The sequence below is a fragment of the Notothenia rossii genome (assembly GCF_949606895.1).
Source record: "Notothenia rossii genome assembly, chromosome: 10".
NCBI lineage: Eukaryota > Metazoa > Chordata > Actinopteri > Perciformes > Nototheniidae > Notothenia > Notothenia rossii.
The window spans coordinates 39,740,090-39,759,534 of NC_136908.1; the positions used below are offsets into that span (position 1 = coordinate 39,740,090).

At 41.0% G+C, this 19,445-nt stretch overlaps 1 protein-coding gene and 1 long non-coding RNA gene across 4 annotated transcripts; one reads left to right on the top strand and one right to left on the bottom strand.

The window, feature by feature from the left end:
- Positions 1-221: 221 nt before the first annotated feature.
- Positions 222-9,239, bottom strand: LOC307023203 (uncharacterized protein). Of its 3 annotated transcripts, none has more exons than XM_079656312.1 (7): positions 9,146-9,239; positions 3,756-3,833; positions 3,026-3,085; positions 2,588-2,644; positions 2,287-2,421; positions 1,982-2,179; positions 222-770 (listed from the first exon to the last, which is right to left on the bottom strand). In XM_079656312.1, exons 1-6 carry the CDS (start codon positions 9,216-9,218, stop codon positions 2,076-2,078), a joined length of 507 nt encoding a protein of 168 aa, XP_079512438.1. In that variant the 5' UTR covers positions 9,219-9,239; the 3' UTR covers positions 222-770; positions 1,982-2,075. The 3 variants fall into 3 exon arrangements, with proteins under 3 accessions (XP_079512438.1, XP_079512437.1, XP_079512439.1); XM_079656311.1 differs by having other exon boundaries at positions 2,287-2,424; XM_079656313.1 differs by lacking the exon at positions 3,026-3,085.
- Positions 9,240-10,386: 1,147 nt separating this feature from the next.
- LOC307020980 lies at positions 10,387-13,854 on the top strand. Its single transcript, XR_013803050.1, has 3 exons — positions 10,387-10,499; positions 12,382-12,589; positions 13,224-13,854. It is a non-coding gene; the product is annotated as an uncharacterized lncRNA (long non-coding RNA).
- Positions 13,855-19,445: the final 5,591 nt, after the last annotated feature.

Here is a 19,445-nt window from a genome sequence, read left to right on the forward strand (position 1 = left end):
TTCCAAGTGTTGTAATCATGAGCAACTAAGCATGACTTTTTCATTACTTCATCATGTTTGTGCCCCTTCAAATAAAGTGGTGACCTGTTCCATCGTTTACACTGATAAATAACATATGATTAATGGTGGTATGAAATATAATGTATTAAGCAATTCATGGGGTGGGTTGGAGAAATGCTAGTAAGGTCAATGAATTTACACAAAATGTACTGCAGATTTTAGAATTTTGTTTATTCAGCAAAAAATACTTTTATTTTGTAAAACAGAATATTAATTGAGTGCCACAGGGAGAGATGGGTGACACAAGAATCTCTGGAGTGGGCTGTTATGCACCGGCAGGCCTGCCAAGCACAATTAGCACCATGTCACACAGAACAACAAGAGTTTAACCCATCTAGGAATATGGATTCTCATAACACAGAGCTCCGGTTCAAACAAGGAGTTGGGTACTTAAGCATGAATTCTGTGAATGTCAAGTAAAAATCCATTGTCCTTGTTTTGGAGGATTGCTGAAGCTGTAGGCTCCTGCTCGCAAAAGCCCCTACAGGTTTCAGCAAATCTTTTGATGCTGTCCTTCCTCTTGAAGCTGGACCTCAAGGTTTTGTACAGCTCTGGGTTTACGAAGGCAATTTCAGCAATCGGCGCCTGATACACAATTGTATTGCGATCCACACCAAGCCTGGTGTATGCAACAGCTTTGCTGATGCCTTCCTTTTTTACCATCTCCAGTACCATATTGTACCGGCGAATGGAGTGGTCTGGCGTTTTCACTGTAAGACAATAGAAAGCACAAAATGAGCTTGATCAAAGTGGCAGTGCTGCACATTGATTCACAATTTCATATTTGCTACATCATCAAACTCTTACACAGTTCAGTCAACTTTAGCACCCACTTATGCACAGCAAGTACAGTACAAATTGTGCAGAAATATTAAGAATACAATAGAAAGGTAACTGCACACTGGACTCTCTTAAGTTGCATTAGCAATGTTTCAACGCAACACAAGTCCAACTCAAGAAAACCCTATAGGACCACACTATAACTACCTCCCTGCACTCAAATGACCTCAATAAAATGAAGTAAGGGATCATTGCAGTTAGCAGGGTTCTCATTTTTACATTTTGTCAGGTTTATTCACTTTAATTTAATGAGTTACTACAAAATGATACTCTTGACTGTTATCTGGTAAAAGTGTATGGGAAGCCAGAGCTTGTACAGTATGCTTACCAAAGATTTTTGTTAGAATGAAAAATGCCACTTTGTAACAATGTGTAATTAAAAAAGTTAGTGAGGACTGTGTCTTCAAGCTTTTCATAAAACACCAGCAGAGTGGGGTGTCTGTCGAGCGGTAAAGGATCCATCAGTTAGCTGACTGCACTATATGTGCATATAGATGCTAGTGGGAATCAAGGAAATACACAGGCTAGGATCATATGTGTGAGAGGCAAAAGGACACATACAGTATGTCCATGACGACTGTAATCTTTGAAAGAGAGACTGAGAGGTTTAGATCCAGCTACCATGGCAGACTTCCGACAAACAAACTTTTTCACATCAAACACCCATAAACTGACACAAATTAATCAACGGATGCCCATTTGGTTCAAGATGTTGTCCCAGGGTCCCCCATCTGATAGGATGTTACTTATAGTTGGAATTATAGTGAAAATAAATCAATTCTCTTTTTGCAGGTAATGTATTTGTAACAAAATTGACACAACACCTTGACAAGCAAGGCATCTTTCAGCTTCTGTGGTAATGGCTTTCACCTGCTTATGGTGGACAGTAGCAGTTGTGTGACTTTTGTAATACTTTGAAATGACAGGCTACTATTGAGGACTTTGTCGGGGATAGGTATAACATGTTTCTGCAATCTCGGTGGGTCTTTCTATTTTATATCAATATTGATTAAGTGCTAAGCCAACCTCATTTTGGAGTGACAACTGTATCACTTGAGTTTTTGAAAAAGTCAGTACATACCTCGCAAATGTTTCCGTTTTTTCTTGTCCGATTTGCGCTTGAGCTTGCGCTTAGACTTGGACTTGGACTTCTTCTTGGGCTTCTTGTCCTCAGATTATTCAGAACTTGATTCAGACTCGGATGAATCGCTAGATGACGAAAAGTCCTCTTTCCGCTGTCCAGGTGGTTGATCTCCCCTTTCCTTTCTGACTGCAAGAGCTACACAAAACAAATAAAGTAATTATTTCCTAATAACAGCAATTGTTTCATCACAATCAACTTATATGTACATTTCTAAACTTGTAATCTCCTCAAATCATCTTTACCTTCTTTAAGTCTCTCCCTGAGAAAATTACGGTCCTCCGTTAGAATATTAACCCATTCTCTCAAGGTGGCAATCTCCTGATTTTGGCCGTATATCATTTGCTGAGCCTCCTGCAGAGCTGTCTGTAGACTGGGGTCTTCTGAAACAAATGAAGGCCTCATAATTAAATACTGGTACATTTTAAACTTTTGACAATCTCCCTCTCCTTAACCAATAGCAAAATGGCAAATAATCAAAGCAGTATAAAACCACACCTGAGCACTGTTTGAATTAATGTAGCTGGCTGTGAAACACATGCCTACCGTATTCTTGTGCCTTTTCTGCAGAGGTTCCCGGATGCTCCGACAGAGGTGGAAGCACTGTACATTTTGAATGACAGATAAAAATGACAACTTTAGAGAGATTATATATTTGCTACGGATGATGTCAGTGTTCTTTTTTTGCCAGTCATGCATGTTTATGTCCAAGTAGCAGCCAGGTCAATGGTACATTTTGGATAGGGAGATATAAGAACCATTACTACAATAACATACAACCAGCTTTTTTTGTTATTATCAGATAACATTTTATGTTTGGGGATTCATTGTGATTTATAACAACTATTAAGTAGTATTTATCATAAAACACAACACACAATGCTGAGAAAAGTCAACATTACATTAAAAAAATTACAGTAAGGGCTGGAGTAAAATGAATCTTGCAACACATACAGCACTCACGACATAATAAACCAGAAATACCCTTTTCAGCCCATGGTGATGTATTTGCCCGGTTGTGTGGAGGCTGATGCACAGAGGGGTCTGTGTAGTAATATTAGAGACAATGTATTGTTAGATTATATGACATTTATTTTGAGCACCATACACTGCATTGTTGCATGGTTACTATCATTAATTCATCCTAAGCATAACCCAATCGTAAAAGTCACAGCTTTTGTTTCTTTTTAATATATAAAATATGAGTTGATTTAATTTGGAAACCTGAAATAATTTCACAATAGCAATGTCCATCTGATTAAAAGGATGATACTAAAAAATAAATAGTAGTAAATAGTAATTTCGAACAATCTCTTAAAATCCAGTGCTTGTAACAAACCAAACACTAAAAGCTGGTTGCCCAAAAAAGACAATACAAATTAATACTTAAACTACTAGTAAGATTATATTAAATCAATGTTGATTAATTACAAACAATATACACAATTACAACTTTTTCTTTGACAACTGTTTGAAGTTATTCTGTCAAGCCTGCAGCTTGCTAGGCCCTTTAAGCTAGTGACGTGTGCCACTTACACTTATTCTATTGGAAAAAACTGATCAACAAAACATGTCAGCTCCAAAGACTGCTTTAGCAGGTGCAACACATATTGACTTAAAGCAGCATTAATACTTTGAACGTCTAAAATTCAAAGGTAAAGTATTAATGTTATGTCAAATTTGAAAACAACACTGTAGGAGCAATGTAGGATACCTTTTACAGGCGTCTTGGCCTTAGCATGATTTTTCTGCGACTTCCTGTTCTTTTGTTGAGGCTGTTGCACAGACAGGCCTGGGTGGAAGATTAGACAAGACAAAGCACAATAATAAGTCACTATCAATATCACATATCATTGTTTATTATTTGTAAAGAGTGGGAGTAGGATAGTCAGGATTCCCATGTTCAGAGTCACTGAAGGATGAAATTAACCAAATGTATGTGAAAGTTATAACATTTAAGATATAATTACATTTCAAATCGAGTATTCAACTCAACCATGTAATAATGCTATTTATTACATGGCTTAGTTGAATACTCGATTCTGATTGGTCAATTCAACATGACACGTTGTTAATCCAGAACAGACAGACCGCTGTCAAGGATTTATTGACCGTTGTTAAAGAGCCTGTGACACGATTTTACCCCATCATCCAAACCCATCAATTTGAGTAAATATTGTCCCCTTGAAAACCGTTACTGAACTGATTTTGGATATTTGTACTTTGATAACCATTAATCTGCCCTTCAATGTTGACCATTTCCTGGATCTTCTCGGGGATTCTTCAAGTCCCGCCAAATTATGGGTGACGTCAATGCGGGCACAGCGCTCCAGCTGCACCGTTCAGGATCCCAGCATCTGCATGTAAACGCACGATGGCGCACACAGCAGCAAGCTCAGACAGCGATGACAGTTTAATTTTGAACGTGTATGAAAGCTCATATGAGCCTGAAGGATCGGTTTATTTTGTATCTGTTAGAAGTTTAGGAATTAGGTGCGTCAATATGGGCGATCGTACGGTCATGTAGCCAGTGGTGGACTGGGACTAAAAATCAGCCCGGGACTCTCGACCGGCCCACTTCGGTACCACTAGTAAATTGTCAACGGGGGGAGTGGGGGATGTGCTAGTGACTTATCCGACCGGCCCACTTCGGTACCGGTCCATCGGGATTCGTCCCGATGGCCAGTCCGCCACTGCACCCAGCCCAGCCCACGTAAACTCGTCAACGGGGGGAGCCTCGCTGCGGGGAAACGGTGGACCTAGTGTCCCGATCGGAGTGGGAATAATAATAATAATAATAATAATAATAATAATAATAATAATAATCCGTGCATTTTATCCATTAATTTCCCCAACATTGTGGTAAAAAAAACCACACGTTTAATCCATGTTGGTGTACTACTACAACCAGTGGTGTAGTGGGGATGTTTTTACTGGGTGGACGGGGTGGTGGGTGGACGGGAGACACTATGGACGCGCTCGTGAACTGTCAACGGGGGGGGGGGCTTGGGGACCTCTGTGTCGCCTGTCAGCGCAACTTACATGATGCCGTTTAGACAATATAATAATAAAGGGCGGTGCCGGCTGTCAGCGAACCGATCCGGCCTTTCTGCGCGACTATCACTCAAATGCGGGATATAATCTCAATGTGTGAGATGCGGGACAAATAATAAAAATGCTGTGTGTGCAGTCCCGCACAGTGCGGGACACCTGGTCACCCTACACACACAGTTCTGCCCCTCACACATCCATCCATCTTCTCCCGCTTATCCGTGGTCGGGTCGCGGAGGTAACAGTTCCAGCAGAGAGCCCCAAACGTTCTTTTCCCTGGCCACATCAACCAGCTCTGACTGGGGGATCCCAAGGCGCTCCCAGACCAGCGAAGAGATATAATCCCTCCATCTGGTTCTAGGTCTACCCCTTGGTCTCTTCCCAGCTGGACGTGCCTGGAACACGAGGCGCCCAGGTGGCATCCTAACTAGGTGGCCGAACCACCTCAACTGGCTCCTTTCGACGCGAAGGAGGAGCGGTTCAACTCCGAGTCCCTCCCGGATGACCGAACTTCTCACCTTATCCCTAAGGGAGACACCAGCCACCCTGCGGAGAAAACCCATCTCGTCCGCTTGTACCCGCAATGATTTTAGATGTATTAGACTATTAAAAAAAGAAATCATGCTTCAAATAAGTGGGGGAACGGCGTACCCCCGCGTCCAACGCCCACTACACCACTGACTGCAACTACAAAAAGCTAAGGTTTGTTTTCTCATCAGGAAATGCAGACCGGCTCAAACAAAAGATTTTTAAATCATCATCCTCACGATCATTTAATGTATCATATGTTCGCTTGAGTTTACAAAAATAATCGATTTGTTTTTATATCCAATCCGACGGGAGGAAATTCAGCAGCTCTCACTACCGATTTTTAATCCTAATTTAATCATCATCTTCACCACGATCATTTATGTTTATGTTCGCCGAATTGACATGAAAGCTCTGACAAATATGAATACACTGTAGTCAACTTCATTAAAACGTTATTAACGTGCCTAAACTCAGTAATTCACAATTTCTACGCATGACAACACACTTTGTCCGTGTTTGGCTCTCTCGCCGCACAGTGAAGCGTTCCCACATTGACGTCACTTCCGGCTTCCCCCAAAACCTCAAAATGAGTCGAAGGAATTTTCCCGCGATTGTCGAAATTATTGATATTTATCGGAATGGTATCGCTTTTTCTTTTTTAAACTGACGGTTCGAGATTACTAGTAGACCACTATTTCATTGCACAACAGTTGTTGGGTTTGTGTCACAGGCTCTTTAAGGGAGTAGCATGAAGCTGCAGCGTCGGAGGCTGCACTCCCAGACCCGCACTCACAGCACCCTAGACCCTAGTTGTTTTGTAACATCGCCACCTAGCGAGCAGGAGACATGAATATGAACGGCAACGCAGAGAGTGTGAGTAATGTGAACTGTTTTTAAAGTTTATATTTGTTTAATATTAATAACAATTCTGGTGTCTTGAAATGAAGTGTGATTAGCTTACATTAACTATGATAGTCTTAAGGCAATACAAAAAAACATAGGTAAGCTTATGATAGTTTCTAACAGTATTAAAAGGCACACAAAACAATTATTCGTTACCTAAAGCTTTCGGCAAAAGCATCATTAGCAAAAGCATTAGCTTCGTTAGCATTTTGATTATTTGTTTAATGAAACTGTAGCGTGATTTTGGCAAGCCCAACTAGGTGTCAACTGGACAGCAATACAAGCAACACGTGCTAAATGTCTTCTGTTAGCCTATGATGCAAAACCAACTGTTAGCCTTTTTGTTTACATGTTGCCATGTTTTGTAATATTGCATGAGGTGTTTTAGTCAGTTATTATGTCGGCCTATTCTGTAGGTTAGAATCTTTCGTGTCAGAATCTAACAATTAGGCCTAATTTATGTTTGTCTGTGAAATTATCGGTGTTCACTCCTCTGGACACTCGCTCCGTGCCAGGCTTGGGGACCTGTTGCTGGTGGCTTGCACTATTTTGTTAGTTAAAAATAAACAACTGTTATGTTCTTATCCCTCGTTTCGCCTCCCTGCTTTATGTTACAGCCCAGGAGCTGGGTTGTAACACATATGTATGACTGGTATTGGGTTTTTCTACTTTAGTTTCAGCAGATGCAGTACCCCCAACAGAAGCCATCGGCGTGCCCCCGACAGAAGCCATCGCTGTGACCCCGACAGAGGCCCTCAGCTAATCGACAACAGCAGATTGAAATGGCATGTTTATCTTTTGCAGCCTGGTGCATAAACACACTTACAGTTGTTTTTCAGTAATCTAGCACCTCTTTAAAGACACATTTAATTGAATTCATTGCAAACGTGTAATACAATAACAATTATGATACTGTAGAAACATAAGCGGTATCAAATTGATAAACTAAATATTATACTATTATATTATATTACACATTTAACCCCACGCCTTCTCCTTATATAAAATAAATATAATAATAATAAAAACGTGTGTAACTAAATTAAAAGTTTGTTACTTTTGCATTACAATGACTACTTTTGCGGTCATCCAATCCGCTAGGTGGCGATGTTGCAAAAACAACTAGGGTCTAGGGTCCTGGGAGTGCGGGTGCAGCTTCCGACGCTGCAGCTTCATACTATTGTGTTAAGGCCCAGATACACCGGCCCGAAATCGGCAGTAAATGGGAGTCGGGCCGAACATGAGCGTTGGCACGCCCTATTCGGAGTGGTGTGCGCCGCACCGTCGGGTCTTTTCTGCCGACCTGACGCCTTTTCTTGAATCGGCGTCGGGAACACCACCGGAAGTCGGACAAAGGGATAACACTGATTGGCTGTTCAGCTAGCGAATCAGTGCATGAGAAGCGTTAACGGAAGTGAGGGAGGTAAACAAATGATTTAAAATGGAAGATGGAACGCACACGGACCGCTATTTCACCTCATCGGTTTATAGAGCTCCTGTTCGTTCATGTTTTCAATGGACGAGAGTGAAAATGGAAAGAAAAACGCTATTTTTTGTTTATTATATCATGGAGTCTGTTCTTCTTCTCTGTCTTCCGGTTGTTCCGGTTGTTGCCTCTTTTGAATGATGAATACACACTACCGCCGCCTGCTGGTAAGGAGAGTTATTGCCACTCACGCATACGCAGTTCATACGTGCTCGGCTCAGATTTGCGGTGTGTTCCAGTGCGCGAAGTCGGCAAATACGCAGGAGAGTCCGGCGACGCAACAGTCGGTGTCGGCGTCGGCGACTTCTCAGGTGACTGGCCGGTGTATCTGGGCCTTTAAGGACGCTCACATCTGCAGAAAAAAGTCGGTTCAATTGAACTGTATACAGTTTGTCCCACTTTTCAAACTGGGACAAGAAAGCAGCGGAGAAGTAACAGGGCAGAAACCATCCTTTTTACGCAACGATCCAGACATAGACATCAAAACATATTCAGTTGCCAGTTACTTTGGCATTAGGGCAGGGATATCTAGATACTTTCCAAGGTTTGACGTAATGAATTGTGCTACTTTTAAAGCAAGCAACGATGTTTTCAAATCTGTAATCAAAAAGCTCCGCAAAAACGCTATCGAAGCAGTTCCTGCCATTGCTACCTAGTTCAAACATTAACAACGTACTATTTTCTTTTAGCGGATGCATTCATCAATAATAGCCTACTATTTTTAAAATCAATAAAAACATTTTCTAAATCCATAAAAGCATTTCAATAATTATTGGGAGTCGTGTCGTTACTTTGTTGAGAATGTTGCCACATTTAATAAGCGGGACAGCCTGCTTATTACATGGCCACATGTAATAAGCAGGCTTCGCGTCGGGTGTTTTTTCCCCATAATGACCACCTCGCTGCACATTATCCCTTACGTAATTGATGGCTGCCAGGCATTACAAAGACATGACAATAACCTTTTATAGCTAACATTAGCCTTTAACAGAACCACGTTAACCATTAGCATTCATTTACTGAAAGCTAGCCACGCTGTTAAGATAGCTAGCTTGTACTTGCTAAAGTTTTTTTTTGAGGTAGGAATGTACATGTAAGTCGCTAAATTGTCAATATTAAAATGTTCTACATACCAACAATTTCATCTGTGTCATACTGGGCCTCTAAACACTTCCTCTTGCCTCTTCGCAGAGCTAACGATTCCATGCTGCTTTCTCCGGTCTTGCCTCCACGTGTGTTCGCGGGTTGCGTATGTGCCTCCTCCTCCTTCCCACTGTCCTCCTCGGTGTCTGGTGCAATCGGCAGAACGGTGGAAGTTTTTTTTGTTCCGTGGTACATGTCAAAGTGGAGTTCTGGTGGAACCTGGATCTCCAATGTGTTATCCCAGGATGATACCACTGTCAGAGAACAGGGGGCTCCAAATAGTTTCATATCATTAAGAACCTTAATGATGGTTTTGTTAGGAAGCATGATGCCTTCAAGTCACTGCGTAGGAGGAGAAAACAAAAAAAAGCGCTCCCAAAAGGTCATCCTGGCTGCATGACCCTGACATCGCGGGCTTTACGTTACTGATACTTGCAGAGCTTCAACAATAGACCAGCAAACCTGACGTTAAGACATGAGCCTGGCAAGTAAAATAGTGTCTTTAACTGAAGGAAAGCCAACTAAAAGGAGGACAGCCAAGTTAATTAAATGGCTACAGAAAAAAAACCTTCTGAACAAAAAAAAAAGATACAGATTATGTCAAAACGCAATGAAGCTGAAGAAGAAACACAACTCAACAGATGTCTATAGATGGTATGTATTAACCAGTGGCGAGCCGTCAGGGGTAAGATATTTTACAAAATAATATTTAAAAACATTAAAAAATATATATTTTTTTTGTTAAATATGTTTGTTGTTATATTTTTCATTAGTTTTACCAAAAATAACTTCATTTAATTTTAGTCAAAATAACATTTCCAAAACAATAAATTCTTCTAAATCTGCCTATTCAGTTTCTGTTTGAATGTGAAGGGTTAAATTAAAGAAGCTAGTCTCTGCGAGTTACTGGGTGTTTCTCAATCGCGAGTACGCTTGCTTGGTAGCACATTTCTGCCGAGCATCTTGCTTCAGAAGCGAGTCAAGAATACTTCCTGGCATTCAGAAAAAAAGAGTGGAACAGGCTAGCAAGTGTGCAGGTGTGCGTCATATGAGAGGCCCCGCCTTACATCTTCCGCCACAGATTTGGGGAAATGTGTCCGTGCGCAAAGCATTCTGGGGATTTAAAGACCGCGGAGTCTACTCATGTGCAGCCTCGATATTTCTCCAAACGGAGTACGCTGGGCTCGGTAGATTTCCAAGTATGCTGGAGATTGGAACAGTACTTTGGCGGCACTCGATGACGTAGTATGCTTGAAATAGTGGCTCGGTAGCAGCTTCACTCGCGATTGAGAAACAACCACAGTGAAGACAGGAGCTGATGGACGTCCCTATGAAGTCACAGAGGTATTCCCTATCTTTATTCAAAATACCTTTGTATTGTGTTGCCACACGGACCCTTTAGTGGGGACACTTAGCTCTAGCTCTTCATTCCTGCTAGCTTGTCAGATAGAGCAGACGTGTATATTCTCTGTTGTTGTTTAATGGATAATAAAGAATGGAACTCCATTCTAAACACACCACCTCCGACTCCCTTTAATCGGCACTACAAGCGTGATATTTAAATTTGAGAGCATACTTTATTGATTTATTTCCCTCAAACCTTGTCCTCACACTCAAATAATGCCTGCTTGCACTTAGGTTTGCTCTGCTTCTGCTCAAACTGTACGCTAGCACTCAGATATATTGCTGCTTGGACAGATCTCCTGTGTTCCAGTTGAAAACCTTCTCCTCGCACTCAGGCTGCTTCTGTGCGCTCGTGAAATGTCTGCTCTCAGATTTCTTCTGTGCGTGCTTGGATAATAGGAGGCCAGGTGTCCTTGCGGGTGCGTTGGCTTTACTTATTAAAGCGTCCCGTAAGGGCGGTTACTATTTGGTTCACTTGTTTAATTTACAACTTTTTTTTGGGGGGGGGGGCAAGCACATTTAGCACATATTTATAAAAGGGAGAAGTTCAATCAAGCAATCTGATGTTTCTTAGCCGTGATAATGAGCGTATATCCCAGGTATAATTGTAGTTACTTTTCACAAGTCAGTATCCCTCCGCGTCTGAGAAAAGCTACAACAGTTACGTCCGTTACGAAAATAACTAACTAACAAAGCTTAAGATGAAAACATTTAAGGTTAACTTCGACCTCCGGGATGGCCTAACTATGGAGGAGTGGATTGAGAAGTGCCTATCTCCAGAAAAAAAAAAACACCTAAACGACGAGAATGCTGTCTGTCTAATATGTTCGCTAGCTGTTATTGTTGTTGCATAGCAACCACCTCGCACTATGTTTTAAATTGTGTATTATAGAATGATCACACCGGTGACATTTTTTTTTTGACTTGTAAAATCATCTTTTAAATTGACAAGCATCATATGTGTAATTCGTGGCACAATTCAAACGGGATCGAAACATAATCTTTCTCTCTCCATTGACTTTAATGCATAACTTTTCCGAAATAGGGTCCCATGGAGCTCCCCCGGAAGGGGAGGGACTTCGCCTCTCTATATATATATACTAACAGTGCTTTCCCTTCTATGTCAATGGATGTTATACTGCTGCCTAGTGGTAACATATGCATCGTAGCTATGCATAAAGCCCGATCATTACAAAAGGTTATTGAACATTTTCCATGGTTACATGGTTTTGAAAGTCCAGTAGGCAACGTTCTTACTAATGGCACCCACACATCCCCACACAAGTCCATGCGTATAATTAACTCATGAGTTCAGGCACATTTTTGACATGCAGTCAGTTCAGATTTCATAAAGTATTTGAAATCGATTAAATATTTTTTTGCTTAGTCACACAATGGTTATAGATTGATGGCCAAAACATTTTTTTTTTACAAATTTTAAGCCACAGGGGAAGAAAAACAACCAAAACAATCAGAACTGGATCTATCTTTGAGAATTCAAGATGCAGTTTAATTTCATGGATGAAATTCTTCTACAGGTAGTCCAGATCATACAGATCAGCCATACCATCATAGATTTTACTGGGATTGTACTGCAATCCAATATTAAAAAGTCTGTATCATGACTGCATTTAGGAGGCTTTATGGCTCTAAGATGTGATAGCGGTGAGTGGAGGGTGCACAAGAACCCCTATAGTGCTTTCTGTTTATTTAATGAGTGAAGGTGGTAACCGACCACTGCATTTTTTTTAGTCTGTATAATTCCTATGTTGTGATTACACGAAACATTTAATAAAAAGGTCAATTTTGTCTTCCTTGTCAGGTTTTCACAAGGCTTGCGAATGAGGCAGGTTGATATGAAGACAGATGGCATAGCGAAAAGCTCAACAACTCTCTCAGAGATGGCATCCTGTGCAAGAAAAGTCTGCAGACATGCAATGAGGCGACACAAAAAAAGGACTGGACAACGCCGAGGAGATGAAAGGGAGATTGTTGTCATTGACGAGAGCAACTTTCGCCATAAACGAAAGGTAGACAGTTCGGCTAAAAATTAAGGCTAAAGTATCTGGTATGTCATTAAAGAGTCATAGTATATTATTCCATAAATTTTATGAGAAAGGCATAGTATAGTATGCCATGAAAATCTGTCATCTTGGAACAGTAGCATTTCACCCAAGCCCAAACTGAAACTTATAATTCTATATTTTGGTTCAAGCTAGCAGGTGTTTGTAGTAGTGCTTGTGAGGCTTAAAGTCCTACTTTTTACCCTATCCCTTGGAAAAAACGCCCAAAAGAACCCAAAATGAATCAGGAATAGCTCCTCAACGATAAGGATGATATGCATATATCTGGTCTCACTTTAAAGGTAAGAAGCTAAGGAATATGAATCAATTGTTAGTAAACTAAACTATATTACTATTAAAGAGAAAATGGAGAGGCAATGACGGAAAAAAATAAGATTTTCATCCTTGCCTGGTATAAAAAAAATCTAAATTTCAAAGGCAAGTGATTAGCTACTCTTTGTGTTAGGAATTTACATGCAAGTGATACTTTTCCGTCGCCAAATTAGTGATAAATAAAAATAGTATACTCATGACAACAAGCTGTATAACTAAAACAGACATTTTAATGGTGAAGTTTTAATGAGACTTTTTGTATTTACAGTATGGTCGTGGGAGAATAGCCAACACTTGGAGGCGCAGAAAGTGGGTTTTTGGAATGCTTGGAGTGAAAGGAAAAGTTTGAAGACCTATATTGAAGCTGGTGAAGAGGAGGTCCCTCAACCATCTTCTTCCGTTGGTGGTGGAGCATGTGCGCCCTGGGACAGTAATGAATAGTGATGAGTGGGGGGCGTATAGGGGTGCTCTCACCAATTTGGGCTATTCACACTTCACTGTGAACCATTCAAAGTGGTTTGTTGATCCTGTTACTGGAGCTCACACTCAGCATATAGAGAGGGCATGGTTAACATACAAATCAATAATTTGGTGGCTTAGGGGAAACCGAACTGAGAAACTTTTGAAAGAACATCTTGCAGTTATAGAGTGGACTTACTGGCTTGGAAACAGGCATAAGGAAGGACCTCTCGACCGTTTACTGAAGGACATTCGGGTCATGTTTCCCTGATTGAACCACCAAGAGCTCACTGACTTCAGATATGAAGAAGATGGATGTTTTGCGAGCAGGAGCCTACAGCTTCAGCAATCCTCCAAAACAAGGACTATGGATCTTTACTTGACATTCACAGAATTCACACTTAAGTACCCAACTCCTTGTTTGAACCGGAGCTCTGTGTCATGAAAATCCATATTCCTAGATGGGTTAAACTGTTGTTGTTCTGTGTAACATGGTGCTAATTCTGCTTGGCAGGCCTGCCAGTGCATAACAGCCCACTCCAGTGATTCTGGTGTCACTCATCTCTCCCTGTGGCACTCAATTAATATTCTGTTTTACAAAATAAAAGTATTTTTTGTTGAATAAACAAAATTGTAAAATCTGCAATACATTTTGTGTAAATTCAGTGACCTTACTCCCATTTCTCCAACCCACCCCATGAATTGCTTAATACATTCTATATCATATAGACCCTCCAGAAAAATGCGGGCAAAAATCCTTGATTATGCGGGCAAAAATCCTTGATTATGCGGGCTAAATTCCTTGATTATGCGGGCTAAAATCCTTGATTATGCGATTAAACATGCGGGGTTTTTATGTGATTTTATGCGGTGAAATTGCGGGAAGTTGCGAAATATGCGGAAAGTTGTGAAATATGCTAAATATGCGTGAAAAAATAATAACAATTTTTTTAAATATTGGGCTGTCTTATTTATTCTCTCTCACACACAACCTGCCACTAACGTTAAACCCCTTTACTATTCAATTAAACAAATTCAATGCTTATTTATTGTAAAAGTAATTGGGGTATTTTAATCTCACACATACACACACCCCCCCCCCACCCCACACACACACACACACACTTCTCCGCCTCATTCTGTTTTCATTTACTCGTTCGTTATTTGACCAGCTTCAATCTTGTAGGCTACTCACCTCGTTTCTTATAGCCCTCGAAAGGGTTTTGGAGGTTGATGCTTCGGTGAATGTGAGTTGTTTGGCTTTCTTGTCCGCAGCAGCAGAAAGCATTTTCGAATGTTTGAATGAATCAAAGTGGGTCGTCACGTCGATTTTCTCTTATGCTCCAACACACAGTTGCACGGGGTGCAGAATAGTTTCCCCCCACTTTTTGCCCGGTCTTTAGTAGAAATGTTCGTCGGTAAATGAGATGGATTACATTTTTTCATCTTGGTGTTTTCTCTATCGTGTGAGCTCCACACGTTCACTCTAGTGTTGTTTACATTCTGTGATGCGCGAGCTGATGACGTCACGTCAAGACGAGTTAACTTTTCTTTTTCTCATCTTTGTGTGGAAAAATGCGGGGATTATGCGGCCTTTTGATAAATATGCAGCCTTTTAAAAATCTGCGCCATTTTGCTGATTATGCGTAAATTCTGCGATCGCGGAATCGCGTTTTTCTGGAGGGTCTAATCATACCACCATTAATCGTATGTTATTTATCAGTGTAAACGATGGAACAGGTCACCAATTTATTTGAAGGGGCACAAACATGATGAAGTAATGACAAAGTCATGCTTAGTTGCTCATGATTACAACACTTGGAATTGCTGTGACTGGTCCGTTTTTTGGCCTGACACTTTAACGGCAGATATATATGAAGAAGACATGAACATCATTAATAACTCAGAAGTCATGATGATTGAGATACCTTAGTTGATGCATTAATTAAGGTATTGCTCCTGCATTAAGTCATGCATGAGATACCATTAATACCTGTACATTACTGATAGTTCATGAAGTACTAGATGAGTAGGCCTACTACATGAATTAATTCATGCTTTTTCATGCATGAATTCATGATGATTCATGTACCCTTACCGTAAAGTGTTACCCATATTTCTGTGGTGGTTAACTCTTCTTGAGTATTGGCCTTTGTACATATCATTTGCTTGCTGTACCTCCTGCTTTCTTTGCCTTGTCTGCTGCATGTTCGTCAACGACCTTTTTTTCCATGACGAAAACGAGACAATGACGAGACGGCACCGACGGCAGTAAAGAATAACTGTAACAAAATCATCATGCAATATCGTTGACGAAAAGTGACAAGACGAAAATGTAGTTTACTAAATAAAAACTATGCCAAAATCTGTCTTTACTTTTGTTGACGAAAAATGAGGAGACGAAATATAATTAAAGATAACGTTACATTTCTGATAGTCAGTTTTTCTCCCAGCAGTTCAATTTCCAGTGCTGCGGCTGGGCAGCAGCTGTGTGTCTGTGCTGCGCGCGGCGGTACATTTGAATTACACCGGGCAGCAGCACAATAAGAACTGTCAGGAAGACTCGGGTCTAACTCATGGTCTAACTAACCTTATTCAACAGAAAATAACCGAATACCCCCCCCGTCAGCGCGAGTGATTGATAAATTGTGCACTTGACGGATAATAATGGATTATGACGGAAATGTTACGATCCTGTCCGTCAAAATGACTGACAACGAAAAACTCTAAAGCCACCACTGCTTGGGAGAAAGAAACGATGTGATATTTGGGCCCATTTTTACTACAATGAGGCGGAGAAAAAAAGCGAATGCATTGTTTTATCAGAAGGGAAGCAATGTGGCCATAAAACAGCTGGTAAAAACACCACAAACCTGACCAGATACTCTCTGCAAAGCTGCATTCTTAATCATTCAACCTGTGTTTTTCATCAAATAAGGACAAGATGTAATCTTATTGTGAAATAAGTGTGACTAAAATGACAAATTATTGGTTTTGGCTAGACTAGTTTGACTGAAATGTTCTATATAATCTGATGACTAAGAAAGACTTAACAGTTTTCATTGACAAAAAGTAGAATAAAATAATTAGTTTTCTTTGACTAAAATAAGACTAAAATGCTCAGACTTTTAGTCGACTAAATCTTGACTAAAATGTTTACTGTTTTAGTCGACTAAAACTTGACTAAATAAAAACAGGATGAAGGTGACTAAATATGACTAAAACTAAAAAGGACATTTAACACAGGACTAAGACTAAAACTAAATTAAAAAATAGCTGACGAAATTAACACTACTCCTGACGCTCCGGTTTTTATTCTAGGGGACTTTAATCATTGCAAACTTGAACTGTCGAAAGGGTGGTGATTGACCCTTTAAAGGTCCAATCACTTTTTAAACACACCTGTACTAAGAAGGCCACAGGGCCAGATGGCATCTCTGCATTCCTTCTCAAGACATTTGCAGAAGAACTGACATCAGCTTGGAGTCCCATATTTAAAAAATCTGTCGATCTTCACACCATCCCCACCCTCTGGAACAAATCAATAATAAAACCTGTCCCCCAAAAACCTTGTCCAAAGATAAACACTGATTTTAGGCCTGTTGCATTGACATCCATTGTCATGAAATGTTTTGAGAGGATCATGGTGCCGCTGTTAAAGAAAGAGGTTGATGTACATTTAGACCCTTTTCAGTTTGCCTACAAGCAAGGGTGTGGCACAGACTATGCTCTAATCACACACCCGGTCACTAAACACCTGGAAGACCCTGACGGTACGTCTACACTACAGGCATCAAAAAATGCTTTCAACGCTTCGCCCATTCACTTGAATGGGGTGACGTAGAAGATTTGTAATCTTCGCCGAACTGCATTGTGGGGAGCATGGCATGGCTTTGCAAGCATCACGAGCATCTATCGGCATCAAAAGTTGAACAATGTTCAATGAACAATGTTCAACTTTTGAGAAGTACTGAAAAGTACAGTTTTTTCCTGTTCACACCGCAGCGGCGCCACCTCTTAGCTTCGGAATCCGGTTCACTTCCAGCTCCAAAAAATTGTCGGTCTAGAGGCAAGAGCTTCGGAGCTAAGAGGCGGCGTCGCTTACGTCGAGGCGTGCAGGAAACTAAGCCCACCTCCCCTGAACATGGGTCGACTGAAGAGTCTCGTCGTGCCTGCCTACAAGCAGTAGTGCTGAGCAAAGTGACTAGAAGGCAACCACACATTTATAAAAAGAAAACTCACTTTATAAAGTCAGGCAACACTAACCAGGCTTCGTGTGATTCTGTTTGCACCTTACTTTGACCATCCGTTTGCTGTTATTGATCATTGTGGAGAGCAGTCAGACGTTTTGTTTTGTATTATAGCAGCTATCGGATGGAATCAATACATGGGCTGCACAGGTTGTCATGTCCGACTATCACAAGTAGAATCATAATGAAAAATACGCCAGTAAAATGTGCCTGTAGAAAACGGCTTATGCCACAATAGGATAGCAATAGCAAGTAGTCAGTTTACCTTTTGGTTGCTATGCTAACATGACCCATTTTATACCAGAGACACTTTAATAACAGTATTGTGATGCCAAACAGTGTCAATTCAGACTGACACACATTCACTTAAGGGGAATTGGGGATATGTATCAGCTGCTTGTGTGACAGTCAGACAGTGAATACTTTAGAGAGGCTCTAAAGCAGGGGTGTCAAACTCAAGGCCCGGGGGCCAAATCCGGCCCGCGACTTCATTTTATGTGGCCCCGCAAGAGCTTGCAAAGAATATAACACGTATATTACACGGTTATATGCCACTTTACAGAAGCAGGTTACCCATAAACTACACGTCCCACAATGCATCTCGTTTTGTGACATGCACACTGAAGAGACTTGCAATTATTTGCCCTGGACTTCTGCCTTCAGACGTAGTTAATTACTAAGTTATTATCCTATCCAATAATAAACCAATTAAGAAGCAATAATGTAATTTAATACATTATTTTATATATATATTATATATTTATATAGTTACAACCGGCCCTTTGAGTGCAACCTTTATGTGAATGTGGCCCGCGATGAAATTGAGTTTGACAGCCCTGCTCTAAAGTATTAGCTAACCCGGAGCTAACGTGAGAATAAACTCCAGTGGACGAGCAGCACTGCAGCGGTCGGTAAATGCCGCTGAAACACATTAATAAACAATGAACCACGGCACTCTGGAGAAAAGTATAAGCTTGGAGAAGTCGTTATTTTATTTAATCTGACTTTGTATGATTAAAAGCAACATGATCATCGACCCGACGCAGTCCCCCGTTGTTGTGAGTGCCATTGGGGAGCAAATCAGCGATGTAAACAGTGACGTCATGACGCAGCAGCGGCTGCACCAGTCGGGCTCTGGGCGGTGTGAACAGAGCGGGAGCAGAAAAGGGAAACCGGAGCTGAACCAGAAAAGCTCTAGCTCGGAGCCAGAAAGGGAAAAGCGCTGGTGTGAAAGCCACATCAGAGCCCCGGACCATCAGTACAGGAGTCCCCCAGGGTTGTGTGAGCTCCCCGGTCCTCTTCACACTGTACACAAACGACTGTACGAGAATCCACGCGGAGAATTATATCATCAAATTCTCAGATGATACAGCCATCCTTGGCTTAATGCACAAAGGCAGCAGTTCATCGGCATATCACTCTGAAATAGAGAGATGTGTGTGTTGGGTTCAGAATCCCAGAAAAGACAGACAACTTCTAAGTTTAACTATTTATTGTAAAGAGAGCAAAATATATATATCACTTGGCTAAGGACTCATCACGTCTTTGGGAATCACAGGTAGCAGAGCTATAATCTGTAACCTTAATGTATGTAATGGAGTATAATTGATTGGTGTCATTTGATCGGGATCCGCAGCCACGGTGGGGCGGAGCAGCTGATTGGTGCTGCGATTGCCTCCAGCTGATTAAAAGAGTCCTGCTGATTATACTCTGGGTTCTATTTTGGTTGTGAAGCCACACGGTTTTTTGACCACTGCATTGCACTGCAGAGAAGAGAAGAT